Genomic DNA, 23,353 nt, shown 5'->3' on the forward strand with positions numbered 1-23,353 from the left:
AAGACGCTGAAACTGTCATCCATGCATTTGTCTCATCACGCCTTGATTACTGTAATGCCCTTTTCATTGGTCTACCTGTCAGCTCCATTTCCAGATTACAATACATTCAAAACTCTGCTGCTAGAATACTCACCCATACCAAGCGTTCTGCTCACATCACCCCAATTCTATATGATCTCCACTGGCTTCCAGTTGCCTACCGTATTAAATTCAAAATTCTCCTGCTCGCTTTTAAATCTTTGCATGGCTTGGCTCCCCCTTATCTTTGTAATATGCTCGTCCCCTACACCCCGACTCGCTCACTACGTTCCTCTGACGCTGGCCTTCTCGTTGTCCCTCGGCATCGCCTCTCTTCAATGGGGGGCAGATCATTCAGTGTTATTGCGCCCAAACTCTGGAATTCTCTCCCCCGCTCACTCTGTTGTGTTAATAATATCTCTGAATTTAAATCATTACTCAAAACTCACCTGTTTTCTGAATGTTATACCTCTGATTTGATTAATTGATTGCTCTGCATTATTACTAGGCCTAATAGTTCTCTGAATGTTATGTTATGTCTCTTAAGTCCTGTTTTGTATTTTTGTACTTTACTTTATTCTTCTGTATGCTTCCCTGTCCATTGTTTTTCATCATTGTCTACTCGTATTATCTTTTCCTTGATAATTGTACATTGTAAAGCATCCTTGAGCCCTGGAAAGGCGCTATATAAATAAAACGTATTATTATTATTATTATTACGATATAAGTTTGTCTGAAATCTGTCTGTATTTCTATTTCATGTACTGTATATCAATTACATTTTCATAAGGAAACACAGGCGGGATTTTTTGTTAAGAAACGCCGTAAAGCCACTTCAAAACGTCAGAATGAAACTGCGTCTGCGCATCACTATACTTGTGCCTTTAAGGAAACTCGTCACAGTTTCAGAATGACGGAGATCAAGTCCCAGCATGCATCATTCTGCTTCAATAGTAACGTACGGCGGGTATTTCCATGCGACTATGTTCATTCAAAAAGTATGATTTTTTGCATGCTCCGTTAAAGTTTTTGCCTATTTTACTGACTTATATGTTGAATATTTACGTTTTTGTTCTTATCTGAAAATCTCAAACACTGAGTTTAGAGAGAAGCAATAATGAAAGTAACAGTCCCGGTTACAGTGACTGTGCAGCTCGCGCGGCGTGAACTCTGAAATCGAGCGCGTGCTGTAGTATGATACACTGCACATCACTACCGTCACATTTTGTTCAGTGGTTTGAGGGATGTGGCGGGAGGTTGATCTTCTGCATGAAGCTACTGGAGAAACCGGCACACGCAATCTAACTACGAACAGTTTCATAACCATAACTTGAAATATCTTGGTGAATAGTTAATCTGTGATCATGTTGAACGTTCGTTTTCTCGCGGTGCTTTTCATTCTGATATCTGCGTTCATCTGCAGTTTGACAAACGCTGCCAAACTCAATATACCTAAAGTTTTATTACCTCTTGCCAGAAGCACAAAAATCAGTTTTACACTGGAAGCAACTGAAGGATGTTATCGCTGGTAAGTGCATTAAATATATAACTCTATATTTGGAAAGGTGTTAAGAAATACTGATGTAACGTTACTTCTAATGTAACATGGAATACCTAGAATACTTTGCCCGGTTGTAACATCAAACATGTGCGTGACAGGTCAAATGATAAAATACAGTAGACTGCAGTGGTGAAAGCCACCATTATCTTAAGATTTTATAAAAGAGTAACTATATGTGACAATAAGTGCATTGTTACTGTAACAATGAATGCAGAAAGCTCAAACACGTGGTGCTGCTGTTATGAGGGAGGGTGTGATGTGTTTGTTCTGACTTCCATAGTTGCTCAGATCTCTCTTTTTAAATTTGTGTACTTTGTAGATAAATAAAACATTTATTCAAAATATTTTCTTTTCATACGACAAGAGTTGCATTTTATTTTAACATTATTGCACTCCTTTTTTTTTTTTTTTTTTTTTTTTATTGCCCAGCTATCGACCTCACTCATTTGTATCAGTTCTTTATTAATAGTTCATTATTAATATCCGATTATCATTAATATCACATCAAGTTTTACCGGTACAATGTATGCCTTGAATGCACTGTAACATCCTGTCAAAATGCATACATTTCTAGAATCCAGTGTCACATTCTGGAGCATAGTATATGCCAATAGGAAATCGATTGTTCTCTCCACAGGTCGTCCAACAGGCCGGAGGTGGCCAGTATAGAAGCAGTGGATGTGGATGAGCGTCAGTGCTCTCATAGGGCCGTTCTGCAGGCCCGCTCCACTCAGCCGTCCAGACTCACCAGCATCATACTCGCTGAAGACATTTGTGAGTGCCACCCAGTGTTTTTTGTTGTTGTTGGTGTAGCTTTGTAATACCTTGTTAGTTTGTAATCTTATTACTGATACTTACAGAGACAATGTGCTATGCACTCTTATATCAGCTATTAACCCATCTCTCCAACACAATTACAGTGAACTGAGACTGGAGCTTTTGAGCTTCAGAAAGGATGCATATAAGCACCATAAATGCATAAAAGTAGTCCAAATGACCTGAGTGTTATATTACAAGCCATATAAAGTGATAATATAACTTTGTGTGACCCAAATTTAAATAATTATTGATAATCATCCACTGCTATCGGATCATTAGAACTAGATCAGTCTGATTTGTGAGCAGCTCCCTCACAGGTGCGTTTCCCGTGCTTACAGAGGTTCTGCTTGACCCTCTTCATCATTACTGCTCTCTGGGTCTGATTCGGGCTCAAATTAATACGGCAATATTGACGCCATTATTTACATTTCCTCTAGGGGTGGGACTGTTCGCTGTATATGTATTTGTTTGTGCTGTTTCTTGTAGTTAGATTATTTGTTTTTATTTTCTTTCTTTATTTGACAATTGTCCTTTTTTTTTTTTTTTTTTTTTTTACTGAGCATAGCAGGTACCGAACTGTACCGAAACCGTGACCCTAAAACCGTGATACAAACCGAACCGTGAGAAATCTGAAACGTCCCACCCCTAATTTCCACCGAAGCAAAGACTGGACTTTGACCGAAGCACATGCGACGTTTGCCGGTAATGGTAAGGGGCGTGGCATTTCCGGACAACGTGGATCGTGATAACGTATTCTGGACAGCGAATCACAATACACAGGGCCAGCTAACAAATCTGAGTCCATTGCGTATTTCTGAGGGAGGGGCTTCATAGAACCAGGAACTCAACAGAGCGTATTTAGGAGAAGGGAAACAGTGGTGTAGAATAAAGGCAAAATATATGGAAAATACTCCTATCTCAAAAAATATTTTGTCATTTGAGCTTGACGCCTTCACTTTCATTATATTGAGATGTAAAGAAATCACCTTTTGAGTTTCACGGACAAGAGTATGTTGCAATTTTTTTCTTTAAGTTTAGTAAACAGTGAAATTTACATCACGTTATAAAGGACAGCAAGATGGATAATGTGTTTTCAATCTAAGGCATGTTTTGGGTGAAAGGAATATCGGCAACATGCCGATCAGGTTAATCTGAGTGGAAATTACCTGATATCAATATAGTGCCTAAATAAGAGTTTATGTATAAGACAAAATGTTGTTTTAGAGAAACTGTCCATCTGTGGAAAATAGCTGTAGTTTAGTCCTCCTCAGTGTGCTGTGATCTGTGTTCAGTGACAGGACAGGTGCTGCGTTGTGATGCTATAGTGGATGTTATCAGTGAGATCCAGATAGAGTCCACCACGCGAGAGCTTCACCTAGAGGATTCTCCTCTGGAGCTGAAGATCCATGCGCTCGATTCAGAGGGTGAGTGGAGCACCTCTTCACATGACGCACATACACATCTGCTCAGTTTTGTTTTTGTTTAGCTTGTATCGCAAAGCAAAAACAATATTTTGTCTGTTTTATAAGGAAATTGTAACTTAACATCTAAAAGGAAGTAATTTTGTTGCGTTATACCATTCCTGTTTCATTTTCAAATGAAATAGGAATTGTAAAAGGATATCAGAAAATGAATACTTAAATTCAAATCAAGTGTGCATTATAATAATGCTGTATCTGTATCTATAATGCTGTATATTGTTGGAGGAATTAAGATTTTACAGTTCTTTCCACAGGTCAAACCTCAAGCTTTCCAAGCTGTACATTTAAGCATCTAGTTATCATTTGTATTCATCCAGTTTAAGCTAAGGATGTAAACAAGTTGATTACAAAACTAACAAGCCATTCAAGATGTTGTATTTTTTTTTTTCTGCATGTAAATTAAGGTGCAATCTACAGTAGCTGAAACAAGGCAATGAAGTCTAACATCCGAATTATATGAATATTTAAGATTAATTGTGATACACTTATAGTATCAATGTTTTTGACATGATTCTCATTTATTTTGTCCTGATCTCTTCATTAATTTAAAAATGCTTGTAAATGTAACTTATATTATACATATAATGATTTGAATACACAGATTCTATGCTTTAAATTTCTTAAATTAAAATTCATTTTGATGTCATTTTTTGGGCAGGGTGATACACCTGTTTTGGTATCATAATGGAAAAGAGCATCATTGTGAGAATATAAAATATCTGAAAACAACATTTTACATAGTTTGGTATAATATTTTGTTAATATTTCATGGAAATAATTATAACACTAATTCGTCATTGACCTCTATAACAATTACCTCATGCATCGTTGTTAACTACTTGTATGCTGCGAACATAAACTAGTTGAAGCTTCCAGGATGACTCTGACGGTGAAGACGGATTTTACTCATGTCATTCATGTGCAGTCAGGGTAAAAGTATTCCTCATTCTGTCTTCAGGAAACACCTTCAGTACTCTAGCCAGTCTGTTGTTTGAGTGGACTATCGTGAAGGACGCTGAAATGGCAGGTTTCCCTGATTCCTACAACACGCTACAGTAAGAGCACACGCTTCCTGTGACCAAATAATGCTGTCTTTTACTTGGTAGTCCTGTTTTGTCCCATTTCCTCATGTTTGAATATTTAATTTATTTATTTATTTATTTTTCCAGCATAACAAAATAAATATGGATTTCTTTATAAGCACCGAAGAGTGCTTTTTTTTTTTTTTTTTTTAAATCCCTTAGCTGGGGGTAGACTCCGTATTTATATGGACAGTTCAACCAAAAATAAAAATTGTCATTTACTTGTTCTCATGTCATTCCGAAGTTATAAGACAACACAAAAAACAGTTTTTGTCAGCACAATGGAATTCGGTGGAGACAAAACATTAGACAATCATAAGATTGCCATTTATTATACCATTTATTGAAGTGACTGTAGATCTATCCTTCACATCCTCATTTTACATTCACAAAAAATTTTAAATGGCATCTACCATGATTACATTCTGTTCTGACAAGCTTGACTGCACATGTAATTTTGACGTGTCTGTCTCTAGGGTCCTGAGGTTTGCGGAGTCAGCGTACACACCTCCAGTGTATATATCTGAGATGGAGCGAGTGGGACAACAGGGCGATATCATCCTAGTTTCAGGAATCAAAACCGGCCATGCTAAACTCAAAGCCAAATTACAAGAGACAATATATAAGGTCCATGTCACATGTGATTAATTTTACACTTCATATGAATAGATTTTTGGCCATTTTGAAAATAAATATGTTATGGCATAGATAAGAATATGTTAGCAAAAGTTCTGAATGTATTTTTCTGAATGTAGCATACTTTTGGTTGACTGTTCTGTTTTTCAGGATGTTGGTGCTGCTGAGGTCAGATTGCTGATTCTGGAAAACATTCTCTTGAGTCCCGCGTATGATGTTTATCTGCTGGCTGGCACCTCCATCAAATACAAAGTCCAGAAAATCCGTCAAGGAAAAATTACAGGTAAGCTTTTAGTAATTCATTTTAGTAAATTATTCTTATTTTGGCCAAAAATAACAAACTAATCAGGCTGTAATCCATTACCAAAAAGATTTACAAAATAAAATTATTAAAAGGGTCTAAAATAATTTAAATTAAAGCTGCGCTGTGGACATTTGGCCTCTGTATTGCCATCTAAACACTGTAGGAAGGCATCCCTAAAGGAGCTGGATTAAACACCCTTGTTATCAATACATTGATAATCAATGTCGTTTTAACTTAAATATTAGGAAAAAAGCTAATGGACCCAAAATATCCGTATGGGTTGGCCATGTTGGATTTTATACCAATGGACATGCTATGTCTGTAGCTGAATGTGTCCTCCTCAATTTCAGAGCTGTCCATGCCCTGTGATCAGTATGAACTTCAACTTCAGAACAGTGTAGTCACTCCTAATGGAAACCCAGAGGCCCCTGTCGCATACTTGGACCAGAGCAGCTCAACAGTCTTTGCCCTTCAACATGGACACACCAACATTGTGCTGGACCACAAGAGTATCCTTCACATCACTTTTAAACTGGCATTTTCCCAGCTTCAATAAGAGACTGAGGTTCCACTGAACAATACCAAGTCTTTCATGAAGAAAGGGATGCTTCTGGAGCATGTTATTTTTAGAGATGATTGATTGTATTTGCAGCAGTTGATTTGATAACTTTACTTTGAGGTTTCCTTCATTCTGAATATCAAGGTCTTGGGATGCAGGGCGCTTCCCGACTTCCCAACAGCACCATATATGTTGTGGAACCTGGATACTTGGGTTTGTCTCTTCATTAGCTTTGCATGGAGAAAAATGTCAGCATTTTTGGCAACTTGTAATCTTCTTAAGTTGATAAATTGATAAGTTAATTAATAAGACTTTTTAGTATAATTTATTGACTATAAATGATTGAAACCTTTTTTATCATCTTCTCTACTAGCATTCAAGATTCATCCTGAGGATCGCTGGGTCCTTGAGACAGGGAGGAAATATGAGATCTTCATTGAAGTGTTTGATAAGTCAGGCCACAAGATTTATCTTTCGGATGTAAGTTGAGTTTGGACTTTTAAAATGTGTCTTTGGTTTTAATTCTTATCAATGTCATTAAATGCATCTTCTGCTCCTAAAGCCCTGCGTATACTTTGTTTTTGTTTTTTGTGTACGTACGCTAGTGTACACGCACAGTCGAACACACAGCCTTGGGAAGTATACTTCATTTGACTCGTACGCATATACAGGTGTTTGACGTATGCGCAGTTTTCAGCAATCTCTCACCATGAGCTACAACCCATGTAAACATCTATGTATTATTTCATGCTAGATTTGTACAAATGAGGGTACTTTCTAACCTCTTCGCACAATCTTTCGTCTATATAGGCCTCCATTGTCACTGTAGCTTGCATGCGTTCTGGTCTGTTCTGTTTATGTGGTTTTTCTTTGACTACCTTGTGAATCGACACCCTGCGCGTACAAATATGCGCGGTTACAAAAATCTCTGATGCTTCCAGAAGTAAGGCTTTTTCGCTCGCAAACATGTAGTTTGTCATATGGTTTAGATAGTACATTCAAAAACCACTAAGTAATTTATTACATTTAATTAAAAAACAGTGGTTTCCTCGATGGCTACAAATGTGAAGTGGTACTACTGTTATTTTGAACATATGAGATAGAAATAGTTCTTTGTTAACAAATTATTTTTACAATATTTTTTTTTTTTTTTTTTTTTTTTAATTAAAACTCATATTTTCACAGAATATCCGTATAGAAACCACGTTCCCTACAGAGTATTTTGAGCTTCTGGAATCATCTGTTAATGGATCTTACCACCACGTGAAAGCTTTGAAACACGGTCAGACCGTCATTGATGGCACGCTGAAAGCAGTTGTTGATCAAGTAAGTTTTTGTCTCATTACAAGGTGAACATTTGTTTTCTTAAGTATTTAAAATCATATAATTTACCCCAGTTACATGGATCTTCCCAGTGTTCAGTGTTGGTTTGTCGACATTATTCTAGTTTAGTGTAACCTCATTTGTGTCTTCAGGCAGGAAGTGTCCATGCACTCTCTGTTCCTGTGCGTAATGAGCAGGATGTGGAGATCTACGACCCCATAGTTCTCAAACCCGCCATCCTTACATTTCCATGGCAACCGAAAGAGGGAGCGTACCAGTATACCATCGAGGTATCTTTTGTCAAATTTTAACGATTTAGCATTCTTTAGCATTCTAAAGTTTTAATCTAGTCTTCTATGTGTTGTGGAATCTGTACATTAATGTGATGTTGTGTCTGTTTCAGGCAATTGGAGGAAGTGGCAACTTCAGCTGGTCATCCACTAACTCAGCAGTCGCCACAGTTACAGTGAAAGGAGTGATGACCACTGTCAAGGATGTTGGAGTCAGTGTGATCTACGCCCATGACGTGAGAAATCCACTGCACTATGGAGACATGAAGGTGATGACAACGCTCGTGCTTCTACAAATCAATTTTTTTTTTAAATTACTGTTCTAGGTTGATCATTCTTGAATGTTTTTTTATTTTTAAATAACGCATTGCATTTGAGCATAGAAATATTGAGCTCTTCTCTCAGATAATTTGCTTTCTGTTGTTCCTGCAGGTGTATGTGATTGAGCCTGTGGGGATGGAGTTCAGCCCATGTGCAGTGGAGGCCCGTGTGGGCGTAAATCTGGATCTGCCGCTGCGAATCTTTGGTCAGCTGGCCGGAGAGAGAGTGATGCTTAGTGACTGCTCACACTTTGACATGCAGGTGGACATGGAGAGTCATGGCGTCTTTCAGGTGTTGGAGGGTGAGTTAAGTTGATGATAAAAAAATTATTTTGTTTCTTGCATGGAACCAAAGTCCCTTTTAAAGGGTTAGTTCAAAAATGAAAATTGTCATCATTTACTCACCATCAAGTTGTTCTAAACCCATATGAATTTATTTATTCTGCTGAACACAAAAAAAAGATATTTTGAAGAAAATGGGTAGTTAATGATGACAGAATTTTCATTTTTGGGTGAACTATACCTTTAAGGCAAGTCATTTTACTCGGTGGCCATCTTTGAAACGCCTCTGGCAGCTATTTCAGTCATGCAAGTCTCTTTGAATGGGAAAACATCAACTTCTCCAAAGCTGTTCACCAAGCTTACGATTAAATGTCATATTTGAAATCACCAATGAAATCTTGACGACAACTGTCTCATAAATTTAGTTTCTAAATGCTCAAATTGTGACAAAAAACTGTATTTTCCAAGCTGGACCAGCCAATGCGCATGTACAGTCCTAAGAACGCGTCTCAGAACACTGTTTCTGTAGCAACCTGAGCTTCTAACGGCTGCTGCAGTGATGCAATGACTTTACCAGCTGCTGATTGGCTCTTTTATTTAGAAGGCAGGACTTATTCTGCCGTATTGCACGTTGCACTTTCTATCATTCGTTGTAATATGAGTGCACTGTCTTTCTATATTTAAAGTCTTTAATGGAACGCAAAACCAGAAATTTTGATGAGTTTTCATACAGCATATAGTTAATATATTTCCATATAATTAAATCTATTAAATAAATATATGCACTGCAAGTTTTTAAGTTTTTTTTTTTTTGTTTTGTTTTTTTAAACTAGTTGTTTTTACTTAAAAATGAAGACATATGGGTTATGCATAATTATGGGAACATTTTTTACAGCAGGTGATTTTGAAGTCCTGCATTAATGGTCTTCAAATGTGAATGTGAAAATTACAAACACTGTTTTGTAGTGTTGTCAAAAGTACCGGTACTTAAAATTTGAAAATGTGACGATACCAGCATTTCTGTAGTACCGGGAGTACCGAGCATCCGGGTATATTCGGTACCCACTGATAGGGCTGTGCCTGTATTTTACGTGAGTATGACACGAGTGAAGCACAAAGCTTTGTTTATATAAGAAATAGGCAAATAGGTTAGCAATTAAATGTGACATCGCAGCCATGGAAACATTTTGGTTCATGCTGAATGAGAGAGGTACGTCATACATTTAAGCTTTGTCAGCTTTGTATTCTGTTTTACGAATCGCGATCTGGTCACCCGATTAGCAGAGAATTTAACAATATTCCATAAGTAATTCCACTGAACATGGAATCTCTGTTTCTTTTCCCAAATCTTCACTCACGCAGGGGATTATAAACGTTTCTTCCTTTGGTTCGCTTTTAATTAGGCCTATTATATTCGCATTCTTTACTGTGGTAAAATAAAAAAACACCGTAGGATAGAAACCTTTTTGCTTGCACGTCAATTTCTATTTAACACAGTTTGTGCTTGTTATTAGACTTTATAAGGCACGTCAAGTTTATTTGTATAGCGCGTTTCACACACCAGTGATTTTTAGTTTTGCTTTCTCTGGCAGCGCAAAATCAAACATAGCCTGAATGTTTGAAGATAAAACAAGCTCTTCAGACCTTTTACAACAAGTGTCAGTTGCTTGTAACATCAGGAGATAACATGAAGATATTATTAAAGAGAAATGGTCTCTTTCCTGCTCGTGTCCCACATCCCTCTCAAAGCGCAGAGCTGTAGGCTATATGACGCATCTTTGTGTGGAAATAAAAAAAGAATGTTTTTTAGAAAAATACTTCACTTTCTTATTTTTTAGGTTACTGATATTTATTTCATAGTTTTACAGGCTGTAATGTGTCGTTTCACTGAAGGAATGGCTAAAATGAACACACACAAATGGATGTTTGAGCATTTGTTTAGGCCTATTTATTTTTTTATATTTCAGAATTTATTTCATTGAGGTATATATACACACAAAAAAAACATACACACACACACACACGCTCCAAATATTTATATGTATGATTAACGTCATATTTAATGTTTTTAAAAATAGGCTAGTTAAATAAAATTGTACAGTTCTCGGTACCAGTTTTACTGGTATTGGTACCGACTACTGGAATTTTGGTACCGTGACAACACTACTGTTTTGATACTTAGTTTGTGTTATTTAAGGGATAGAAATATGATTTCGTTGTATTAATATTAGCAGATTTAACAGAAGCAAAATGTTATGTAATTAATTCAAGTCTGTGTACAGTTCTACTCTTGCAGTATTTTGAGTGTGTGTGTGTGTTTTCAGGTAGACTTCCTCCGGGTCAGGGCCACTGCAGCGGGGTTCGCGTTAAGGCCTTGACCCCCGGTTACACCAACCTGTTGGTTAGCTATACCCATAGCAATGTTCACCTCAGTGCGAAGATCACCATTGCTGCCTACCCGCCTCTCAATGTAAGATGTTTTAAAGTAATATTTTAAAGATGGAGCAGCCATGTTGCCATGATCACTGATCTGTAGATGACCATGCTTCATTGTCTTTGGCAGCCGGTTGACCCTGTATCTGTGGCTGTGGTGACGTTGGGCTCCTCTAAAGACATGATGTTTGAAGGAGGCCCCAGGCCCTGGGTGCTAGAACCATCCAAGTTCTTCAGAAACCTGACCGCTGAGGACCATAGCAGCGTTACGCTGTCTCTGCATGGACCCGCCTCACGATCCTACTCCAGACATTTGGTCAGAGCCACATGCAGAGCTCTGGGAGAACAGGTAGAGATGCCTATGATGTAATATCCTTTAGGCTACGTTCACACAGCAGCAGAATATGGTTGTCAGTCCTGTATTTGAGTCCTTAATACGGTTACGTTCACACACAGTACGGTTATTTACGGGAGTCTATATTTCTATATTATATATTCTATAACCGAACTCACACCCTTAAATTTTCAAACTGATGATGGTTAATGAAGATTTGACGGATGATCTCATGGCTCAATTGAACTCTGTTGTGTCAAAAGTGATAAGACTTTCAGTTTTATGGATGTCACCATCTTTGAAATGACTTTGGTCACTTTCGCTATGGTTACTAGTAAGAGAATACGGGCTTGACTCTTGCTGCGCATTCGTACAGACAGTATTTGAGACACTGCTGTAAGTTGTCAAAATATGTTTGAAATGTTCAAATAATTGTGTCTTCGCAGGTCTTAGCAGTGACTGTTGGAAACCAGCCCACCATGACGAACCCCTTCCCTGCTGTGGAACCAGCTGTTGTGAAATTTGTGTGTGCACCTCCGTCACGTCTCACACTGACCCCTATTTACGTGAACCCACAGCTGGACGTGTCCTGCCCTCTGCTGCAGCAGAACAAACAAGTGGTGAGCAGTCAAACTCTCACTATCTGTAGTCTTAACATGACAGGAAGTTCAGTAGCATTTGTACTTGTTCTGTAGGTGCCCGTTTCAAATTATCACAACCCAGAGCTGGATGTGGCGGCTTTTGACCAGCAGGGCAGGAAGTTTGATAACTTCAGCTCTTTGAATATGATCTGGGAATCATCCAAAGTTTCCCTTGCGAGCATCGAACCGACCATGCCCATGAAACTACACATACACGAGGATGAAAGCAAGCAGAAAAAACTTCATGGTACCTTATAATGAATACTCAGACCACTGATAATTATGAAATACAAATATGTATTAGGGATGGACGGTATGACAAAAATCCTAACACTGAGTAATTTTATATTGCATTTTTAGCATATATCACAATTTATCAATTTAAACATTAAACCATAAGCATAAGATTACAGCTGAAACGAATAGTTGACAATATTAACAAAAAATTGCCAGAAAGCCGAAAATGTTGACGATAATATCAGAAGTATCAGAGAATGAGAATAAGCGTTATTGCATAGATAAAGTATCGGTTTTGACATGCCTATAAAGTACATAACCATTATGAATTTAGTGGTACTGAATTCTAGTTTTCTACATACTGTACTTAATCTACTGGTTCACACATTTCTGCTGTCACACAATCATATACCGTCATACCGCTCAGCCCTAATATTTGTGATATGTATATGTATATGTATATGTGTGAGTGATGTTTTCCGCAGGTCTTCAGACAGTTCTTGTCCATCATGAATCGGGCGTTGCAACCATCACTGTGACCGCAGTCGGCTATCAGACGTCTCATCTAGAAGCAGCAGCGGTTTTGAGTGGAGTGAGTTCCTCTAGTATTTTGATATGAGTTTGTTTTTTTTTTGTTTTTTAAAACCCCAACCAAATCCACAGTAAATCGACTCCATTTACTTCAAATCAAAACATGGTCAGGAATAGAACTTTTTCTTTTTTTTGACACAAAGCCTTCGATGCCAGTTCAGACAACACATTTTTGTGGAATGACTCATTTTTAAAAAGTTGAACTTTTTACTTGAGCGCCAGGTTTTTAGAGCACTGTGTCATGCAGTAGATGTGAGCTCAGCTGTCAAACACATCCATCTGGCTAATGTAACAAGAGAAAAGGTGACAAATTCTTTAATTGAATGAATTTAACTAATTATTATGGTCAGGTTCAGGCTAATAAGCGCCCATTGTCATCTCTTGAATTAGTGCAAAAAGCTGCTCGGACAGCAGAGTTCAAGATAAAAAATAACTAAAACAATGATGCTTGCTTATTATAATTGCTTATATTGTATTAATATTACATCAGTGAAATTACAAAGCTGGTACAGAGGTGTATTATTACAATGTAAAGTTACTATGGCTTTTGTTTTTAAGTGAGCTACATGTAGGATAAAAGTATGTGACTGTGAGGTCTTTCTGCGACAGCTTCAGCTCTCTGACAAATGGTGTAATACGTCATTGTCTGAAATTCTCACTTCAAAAAATTAAGTGGATATAGTTCACTTCTGGTGGATATAGTGCACCAAACTGCCATGTGCTTTCCAAGGATTAGAGAGTGAGTGAGCGAGCATGTGAGTGATTTCGGACACAGCAACAGAGTCAACAATGAGAGTCCGTTCCTGTACTAGAGTCGACCCTGAAACTAGGGCTGTTCAGAGCTGTGTGGGGGCAGGAGGGTTCAGTGGATCTCTGGTTTAGATTGAGCAATCAACATCCTGAGGATCAGAGAGAGGCTGAATCGCCATTTCTGGAGAACATGAGCCGTTTCGTTTCCTCAGTAGGAAATGACTGACTCTCTCTAACCACACACATCACCCCACAACATCACTTCAGTTACTGTTGCCAACAACAAACCTAACCAGCACAGGAAGCTGAAATGGCAAAAGGCTAGCTCTGTTTTAACACCTAGCCAGCAGTGACTGCCAGATACTTTCTAACTGAAAAGGAGCTTCAGGTTCATTTGAAAGACTCTTCTTGGGCAGCAACTCCTTTAATAGTCACACATTAGCGGCACACATATAGGGCCAGATTTACTAACTGCTTGCACCAGCACAAACCCTCTTTTGGCATTAAAAAACTGTTAGGATTACTAAAGACACGCAGTGAAAAATTTGTGCTGAAAAGGTGTGGATAGTTATTTTTGCAGGTGACCTTATTGCATATGCATTTGTATGAGTTTCCTAAGCAAGTTTAAACAATTTAAACAAGTCTTTAAATACCTGTTGAACATGTAATTCCACAAACCTCCCAAACTTTGGCAAATCCAGCTGAAGAGCTCATTGTAACCCATATACAAATGCATGTACTCTGTCTGTGCGAATGATTCAACCTGTGTAAATTAGCTTCACTGGACACGCATTTCCTTTTTTTTTTTTTTTTTAATGCCATCATAAGATTACAGAATCAAGTAGTTGCTTTCTAAATTATAAATCAGGGTTTTTTTTTCCCTCAAATTGATACATTTTCAAATAAATATTATGTAGTAAATATTAAGTAAAATAAATCTAAATATAATTGCAATAATTATGCTTGTGTTATTTACTATTGTTAAATTAAATAGTCTGATGTCATATGCATTGGCTTTTTGTTGGGCTGCCCTACTCTCTAAGATATCGGCATCAGCCAGCAAAGAATCCATATCGGTGGACCACTGCCAATTTACTCATACATATTGGTTCATTATTGAACTTCACTCTAAACCGGAGCTCTGATTCATGTGTGTTTTGTTTACATGTGTGCGTTAGTTTGATCCTTTGAGTGCTGTCTCGGCCATGCTTGACCTTCTGTTAGTAGAGGACGTGAGGGTGACCCCTGACACCATCACCATATACAACCATCCTGATGTGGCGGTAAGGACACACACACACACACACACACACACACACACACACACACACACACACTCACACTCACTCTCTGCTTTGCCTGAAAGAGCTTGTACAGTGTGCCTGACATCCACTTTTCTGCAGGCGGATCTGACTCTGCAACAGGGCTCCGGTTATTTCTATGTCAATGCAAGCATCGGGGGAATCGCAGAGGTCACATTTCAAGAGTCCCAGGGAATTGCTCAGGTAATGTTTTAAAGGCCTGTTCCAGGTTCAATAGAAGATAAGCTCTGTCAGTGGGTATTGGTGGTATTTTGTTTTGTTTTGATACAAATTACCTTATTTAATAAGAAAAACAGGAATTCATATTTGATCCCATGGGTTTAAAGTTGTCATATACCTGTAACTATTCTATTCCCATTAAACAAGTGTATTCTTTATAAGTGTTATTGACAGTGTCTTAACCAGGAAAGCCTATACTGAACATCTCCGCTCTAGACAACAGTAGGGATGTGACGGTGAGGAAATTTTCCCACTGGTTAATTGACATGAGACAACACCGGTAATACTGGTATCACCGGGTGGGTGGGGACGTTGACGTTCAGATTTTAATTATAGTGTCTGTTCTCTAACTGAATTAAATTATTTTTGTTACTAAAACAATGGTGGGGGGTGGGCAAGTAATGTAATCAGTATTTGGCTAAACACCATGTAACACTGGTAACGGCCGACTATCGCAGCAAGCCTAGACAACAGCAAAGGTTATTTATTCAGTAGACTCAGAGTCTTTGGTGTGAGTGGAAAAAAAATGTACGGTTTTATTCTCCCCAAGAAGTCCTGTGTAGCATTATGGGGTACAAGCCTGGTATGGGAACATTTTGGATTAAATTTCAGATTGTGAGTTTTGTGAAAATCGCAGTTAAAATCGTGGAAGTGTATAAAATGGCAGACAGTAGCCACTGAAAAAGTTAAGATTGATCAGTAACATTTTTAAGGTGATTTTAAGGTGATCCTAGGGGTTAGTTTATATGATTCGATTTTTCTTTATGTAAACAATGGCTTTCTGGTATCCTCCCCTTGTGAAAAATAACGGAAGGATACCAGAAACATCAACAGAACATTAGGATTCACACATCATGCACCTGCAATGCAGAGAAAAACAGAATAATATACAAGGAATAAAATAATAGGACTACACGAAGTATATATTTCAATGAAATTATTAACAGATTAACAAAACAAAAGAGAAAAACTGTGCATCAAGTAGGGCTAGTACAGGCTACGCTCATTTGACACGTTGTATTCGTTTTCTTTATTATATTAAAATATTTATCTTTATTTTATTAAAGGGGACCTATTATGCAAAATTCATTTTTGCATGGTGTTTGGCTATAAATGTGTGTTGGCAGTGTGTGTACACAACCACCCTATAAAGATAAAAATCCAACCACTTTTTTTTTTTTTTTTTTTTTTTATCCCCATAAATCATAAGCAGTGTCTCTGAACAAGCCGTTTCCAGATCCCTGGCAGTGTGATGTCACATTAGCCACAGGCCCCGCCCACGAATGTTGACAGACACTGCCGTTTTAACAGAGAACCGCCCTGTGCGCGTTCACAGCTAGTTGTACAGTCCACCATTGCTGCACTGACAAGAATGTCTCCCAAGCATTTTAGGTGTTCTGTACCTTGATGGATTAATCCATATACAGTAGCTCTCTCCATTTACTCCCTAAATCTGAGCCGCTGAAGACAAGGTAGATTAATTTGGTTTTCGAAGAAAATGCTCCCTCAACTCTACCGAAATTCGTTTGTCTGCACGAATCATTTCACACCGGACTTCTTTGTGATCGAATGTCAATACAAAGGGACAATACAAAACAGAGGTTGTGCTAAAAAAATTGTTACTCAAGGATAGATCAGTACTGTTCGTGATCCAGCTTACAGCCTCCAGAGTGATACTGGATACGGCAATAATGAAGGTGAGAGCACTTTATTACAGTTCATCGGAGTTGATTTACGGATATAAAGTTTACCAGTTTATTAAGCACCACCCGAAAAGGCATAAGGTCTTTATATATTTGTTTACTGTTAGTTGTAACGAGTGTTTCTGTGTACTTCGCTGTGTATGTTGATGATAATGCAAAGGGGAGAGAGAGAGAGGGAGAGAGAGAGTGAGTTAATGGATAATACTTGCATTGTGTTTTATTAAGCTCTTACAGTGATTTTCTAGAGTGAAAACGGACACTTCATCTTTTGTGTGAAGTACAATAAACATCATAAAACTCATTGGTAAAGTAGAACGGGGTCCGGTACAACAGGCTTGTAGTAATATATTGTCAAGTCAAGTCACCTTTATTTATATAGCGCTTTTTACAATGTAGATTGTGTCAAAGCAGCTTTACATTGATAACTGGTACATTATTTGGCTGCACAGCAGCTCTTAAAAGAATAGTGTCAATGCAGGCAGATCAAAGCACTGTTGAATATCAAATGTCAAGTCAAATGTCAAGTGTCCCCAACTAAGCAAGCCAAAGGCGACAGCGGCAAGGAACCCAAACTCCATCAGGTGACATCAGGTGGCAGACAAGTGGCAAATAGGTGTTTAAATGGAGAAAAAAACCTTGGGAGAAACCAGGCTTAGTCGGGGGGCCAGTTCTCCTCTGGCCAACAGTGCTTTGTTACGATTCAGGTAGCTATCATAAGTCCGACAGGATCGCAACATTCAAAGTATTTATTCAGTTCCATCCAATTGAGGATCGTATTCATCACGGCTGTTGAAGAACTGTGTCGTGGCTGTTGTCGATGAGGCCCTCACAGTGGATGATCTAGTTGACTCAATCTCTGCTGATACTTCAGGGCTGCGTTGTGGTCGTGTCAAGGCGCAAGTCCTTGGTCTCACCTGGATACGGCCTGGATCCGGTTGACTACGGTGAACTTCGGGATAACCAGAAAAACTAATATTAGCGTAGATGCCATTCTTCTTCTGATGTAACGAGTACATCAGGTGTTATAGGAAGTGTTCCTGGTTCCGGCTGACCTAATTTATGCAGCCTAATAATCCTTTAACAGATTTGAAAATATAAATTGGTAATGTGTTATGTGTGTGCCAGGTTAAAGAAATGCGTTTTTAGTCTAGATTTAAACTGACAGAGTGTGTCTGCTTCCCGAACAATGCTAGGAAGATTGTTCCAGAGTTTAGGTGCCAGATAGGAGAAGGATCTACCGCCTGCGGTTGATTTTGATATTCTAGGTATTATCAGCTGGCCTGAATTCTGAGATCGCAATAGACGTGAAGGACTATAATGAATTAGGAGCTCGCTCAGGTACTGGGGAGCTAGTGGATAAAAACAAGACAATATAAGTTATAACCGTAATTAAACTAAACTATACCTGTTCTATCTCTATGCAGCATATATTCGCAGTTTCTGACATTATAGTGCGTCCTGACTGAATCCTGACACCAGAGAACAAGCTCTTGAAGCTCCACCCTCTTAGGCCAAGAGCAGCAGCTCATTTGCATTTAAAGGGCACACACTGAGACGGTGCGTTTTTGCTCAACTCCAAAAAGTGGCAATTTTAACATGCTATAAAAATTATCTGTGGGGTATTTTGAACTAAAACTTCACATACACACTCTGGGGACATCAGAGACTTATTTTACATCTTGTAAAATGGGGCATAATAGGTCCCCTTTAAATCCAATTGATCGCACGGGCACCTCACTCACACACAGACGCAACATATCAGCAAACTAAATGCAGAAAGTTAACACTGCTCAGTTTAATGGTCCACTATTAGGAGTACATCTGCAACCAAACACATTTTTGCGCATGCGAAGGATGATGCTTTACGTGGATATTGAAACGAGTGAAATACAAAGCCTTAGTTCACATAATGAACAGTAGTTCAGCAACCAATAAATGTTACATCGCGAAAATGGAAACGTTTGGATTCTTCCTGAATAAGAGGTAGGCTATGTGAGCCCAGTTCAGTTTTGCTTTAAATAAATTTATTTCTGCTTTATAATAAATGCCACTATAGCCTAATTTGTGTTTCAATTTATAATTTAATATATAATTTTATAGCTATTTATTTTTCATTCTTGTTCTGTTCTGAATAAAATAAATAAGGATTTTCTGTGGAGTGAAGAGGGGTACTAAAATAACCAAGTTTATTATGTTAATAATGTTTGTAAGTTTTTCTTTTTATTTACCGGTATTTTCTTTTTAAATTAATTTTGTTTGCAATTACGAGGTTGAGGGGTGTTATTAGAGTAAGATAAATTTCTTTTTCTTGTGATTACTTCCTATTCATGGCCGGGTTACGTTTCTCTGTGTCGTAAACTATAGGGCGAGGCTTCTAAAATTTGGGGCGTGACAATTAAATGATTATAATTTTTAGCCACCACATTTATCAATGTACGATCAGTCATACGATAGGATTGCCAGCATATAAATGTTTGATGAATCACACGTGAGCCCTGTCGTAAGATGATTTCTGCGTTCAGATCTGCGCCCGTTTCTACGTTAGATTGATAAATGAGGACCAATGTCCTGGGATGCATGTTCATTTATAGATCAGTTCTTCTATAAATGAATGCAGGAAAGTTTGTTTTAGGGGCTATTGGTTTTTACCTATGGCCTCTGCTTTTCCAAGTGGCTACATGGTTGAGCAATAAACCACCTTATCAGTTGGTATACACGGTTCCTGAGGCCCTTGATCAAGTTGGTCTTTTGGGGGATAGGTCCACAGACCCCAGGTTGAGTTTTAAAGATCATTTGTTAAATTTGACTATGAACAATGACTTTTCTCAGTCATTAGAGTTGATTTATGATTCATACAGGCCAGCTGCACATCCGCGTACACAGCACATGAACACCAAATTCAGTTCTCTTTCTCTTCTTTTTTTTATGAGCTTGAACGGACACGTGCATGCAAAATTAAGTCAAAATGTCCGTCTCATTGAGTATCCTCGTAAACACCGTCAGTTATGTGTTATAAACAATTGAGAAAGAAAACAGATGTATCATTATATTGGATCCGTGCTTTCATCTTAAAGTGACAGCAGTGAGCAGCCTAATGTACCTGCAGCTGTTTGTGTCACCAATGTTAATCAAAAATTGAAAGAGGAAGAGTAAATCACTTTTGTAGCTTTAACAAAGATATATTTTATTGATTGATTAATTATATTAATTATATTTAATTTATACAGTGAGGACTATGCAGTGTCATTTTAAGTCGTCATCTTCATTTATATAGTAATTTTCACAATACATATTGTTTCAAAGCAGCTTCACAGTGACAATAGTAAAGTTCTTATTGAGCTAAAGTTGGTTTTTGATTGAATCACTTCCATTGTAAAAATTTGTTAATTATTACTTTAGGGGCCACTTAAATGACACCTTTCCTACTGAAAACCGAATACCTTTAATGCATTCTTGCCGTTCATTCACATGTTTAGTCTATAGGTTTGCATGTTTGAGTGTGTATGTGCGCAGAAGCTTGGTCTTTTTTTTAAAAAAAAAAAAGAAAAAAAAAAGTGATATTTGCCAAATTACTTTATTGGTCCACATAATACAGAAAAATTTGTTGTGTCCGCTGATCTATGCTAACTGGAATAATTTGATAACGTTTTGTCTATACATAGGAAAAGAAAAGGGAAGGGAAGGGGGCCTTCGCAGGGGATAGTTTAGTTGAAACATCAGGGCTGCGTTATCATCATGTCTAGATGCAGGTCCTTCATCCCATCTGGATACGGCCTGGATCTGGCAGGCTGCGGCAAACCTCGGGATAAACAGAGAGAGACTAATATTAGATATTTTATATCTAATATTAGTCTTATGATGTAGCGAGTACATCAGGTGTTATGGGAAGTGTTCCCGGTACACTACAATTTACAGCCTAACAATTTACATGATTTGAATTATAGAAGTAGATAATGGTTTATGTGTATGCAAGTTTAAACAGATGTGTTTTTAGTCTAGATTTACACTGACAGAGTGTGTCTGCTTCCCGAACAATGATAGGAAGACTGTTCCAAAGTTTAGGTGCTAAATAAGAAAAGGATCTGCCGCCTGCAGTTGATTTTGATATTCTAGGTATTGTCAAATGTCCAGATTTCTGAGATCACAATATACGTGAAGGACTATAATGCATTAAGAGCTTGCTCAGGTACTGGGGAGCTAAGTAATTAGCAAGATTTTAAAATCTATACGATGTTTAATAGGGAGCCAATGCAGTGTTGACAGAACCGGGCTAATATGGTCATACTTCCTGGTTCTAGTAAGAACTCTAGCTGCTGCGTTTTGAACCAGCTGTAGTTTGTTTAACAAGCGAGCGGAACAACCACCCAGTAGAGCGTTACAGTAATCTATCCTTGAGGTCATGAACGCATGAACTAACTGTTCCGCATTTGTCATTGAGAGCATATGTCGTAGTTTAGATATATTTTTAAGATGGAAGAATGCAGTTTTACAGATGCTAGAAACATGGCTTTCAAATGAAAGATTGGTATCAAAGAGCACACCCAGGTTCCTAACTGACGACGAAGACTTAACAGAGCAGCCATCAAGTGTTAGACAGTATTCTAGGTTATTACGTGAAGAAGTTTTTGGTCAAAATATTAGAATCTCTGTTTTTTCTGAATTTAGTAGTAAGAAATTACTGGTCATCCAATTTATGTCAGCTATGCATTCCTTTAATTTTGTGAATTGGTAAGTTTCATCAGGGCGCGAAGAAATATAGAGTATTATCAGTGTAACAGTGAAAACTAATGCCATGCTTCCTAATGATATCTCCCAAGGGTAGCATGTACGGAGTAAAAAGCAATGGTCCTAGTACTGAGGCTTGCGGTACTCCATATTGAACTTGTGATCGATGTGACATCTCTTGGTTTACTACTACAAACTGATAACGGGTCAGATAAGATTTGAACCATGCCAATGCAATTCCACTAATGCCAACATAATTTTCAAATCACTTGTGATCGATAGTGTCAAAAGCAGCACTGAGATCTAGTAACTCTAATAGAGAGATACAACCACGATCGGATGATAAGAGCAAATCATTTGTAACTCTAATGAGAGCAGTCTCAGTATTATGGTACGGTCTAAATCCTGACTGGAAATCCTCACAGATACCATTTCTTTCTAAAAAGGAACATAGTTGTGACGAAACTGTTTTTTTCTAGTATTTTTTACAGAAAAGGTAGATTCAAGATCGGCCTGTAATTGACTAATTCTCTAGGATCAAGTTGTGTTTTTTTTTTTTTTAATAAGAGGTTTAATAATAGCCATCTTAAAAGTTTTCGGTACGTATCCTAGTGATAAAGATGAATTGATGATACTAAGAAGAGGATCTATGACCTCTGGAAGCATCTCTTTCAATAGTTTAGTCGGCATAGGGTCTAACATACATGTTGTTGATTTTGATGATTTAATAAGTTTAGAGAATTCCTCCTCTCCTGTAGCAACGAATGAATGGAATTTTTCCTCAGGGACACTACAATGCACTGTCTGACGCGATACTGTAGTAGACGGTTGCATGGTTATAATTTTCTCTCTAATATTGTCAGTCTTACAAGTAAAGAAGTTCATAAAGTCATTACTGCTGTGCTGTTTGGAAACATCAGAGGTTGAAGCTCTATTTCTCATTAATTTAGCCACTGCATCAAATAAATACCTAGGGTTGTGTTTGTTTTCTTCTAATAGATTTGAAAAATAAGTAGATCTAGCATTTTTAAGGCCTTTTTACAATTGATTATGTCTGTATCTGAATACAGATAGATTTACCTGATAAACATACAGCACTGCTTATATCATTTGTATCGGTGTTCTATTGTATTTATCTATGCTTGTAATTTATGTTCTATGCAGATTCACTCCCCTACAAAATCACCACAATCATCCTAGAATGGTTAATTCTTTACAAATAGAGCTATTCAAATCATGTTGTTAAATTGTTTTCATATCACAATATATATCGCAAAAAAACAATCTCGCAATGTCTGTTTTTTCTAATATCATGCAGCCCTAGTTCAAGGCTGACAATTGCTGTCTGATTTTTGGGTTTGAAAATGCTTTGAAAAAAAAAAATATATTTCATTGATATTGCTTTCAATGACATTAGTGGACTTCTGTTAGTGAGCTCTACAGCTGACTGCACAATATAAATTGGTAATAACTTGTTCATTCTGCACACTGTAAAATCAATTTAATTTAATTTGAATCTAATCTCATTTCATTATAACTCAGGTGGTCCCAGCTCAAGCGGGGGTCTTGCAGGTGATGGTTCATGACCTTTGTTTGACCTTTCCTTCCCCCGCTATGGCTACAGTTCACATATCTGATATTCTGGAGGTTTATGTCCGTGTGGTCGACAAGGTTGGTGACATCCACTCAAAAAAAAAAAAAAAAAGAGAGAAATTTGAATGTG

At 37.7% G+C, this 23,353-nt stretch overlaps 1 protein-coding gene across 1 annotated transcript in view; it reads left to right on the top strand.

Moving 5' to 3' along the window:
• Positions 1-929: 929 nt before the first annotated feature.
• The window catches only part of nup210 (nucleoporin 210), an 87,655-nt gene continuing 65,231 nt past the window's right edge, over positions 930-23,353 (top strand). Inside the window, exons 1-21 of the mRNA XM_051880497.1 lie at positions 930-1,546; positions 2,217-2,353; positions 3,691-3,822; positions 4,838-4,934; positions 5,438-5,588; positions 5,748-5,880; positions 6,252-6,410; positions 6,605-6,673; positions 6,834-6,940; positions 7,646-7,786; positions 7,936-8,073; positions 8,187-8,342; positions 8,506-8,695; positions 11,000-11,145; positions 11,239-11,457; positions 11,889-12,062; positions 12,138-12,330; positions 12,806-12,912; positions 14,840-14,944; positions 15,065-15,166; positions 23,173-23,301. Of these exons, the coding sequence (XP_051736457.1) occupies positions 1,383-1,546; positions 2,217-2,353; positions 3,691-3,822; positions 4,838-4,934; positions 5,438-5,588; positions 5,748-5,880; positions 6,252-6,410; positions 6,605-6,673; positions 6,834-6,940; positions 7,646-7,786; positions 7,936-8,073; positions 8,187-8,342; positions 8,506-8,695; positions 11,000-11,145; positions 11,239-11,457; positions 11,889-12,062; positions 12,138-12,330; positions 12,806-12,912; positions 14,840-14,944; positions 15,065-15,166; positions 23,173-23,301 (2,949 nt within the window). The 5' untranslated portion in view covers positions 930-1,382. The remainder of the gene's footprint in view (positions 1,547-2,216; positions 2,354-3,690; positions 3,823-4,837; positions 4,935-5,437; positions 5,589-5,747; positions 5,881-6,251; positions 6,411-6,604; positions 6,674-6,833; positions 6,941-7,645; positions 7,787-7,935; positions 8,074-8,186; positions 8,343-8,505; positions 8,696-10,999; positions 11,146-11,238; positions 11,458-11,888; positions 12,063-12,137; positions 12,331-12,805; positions 12,913-14,839; positions 14,945-15,064; positions 15,167-23,172; positions 23,302-23,353) is intronic.

This window comes from Ctenopharyngodon idella, chromosome 22 (genome assembly GCF_019924925.1).
Source record: "Ctenopharyngodon idella isolate HZGC_01 chromosome 22, HZGC01, whole genome shotgun sequence".
In the NCBI taxonomy this organism is placed as follows: Eukaryota; Metazoa; Chordata; class Actinopteri; order Cypriniformes; family Xenocyprididae; genus Ctenopharyngodon; species Ctenopharyngodon idella.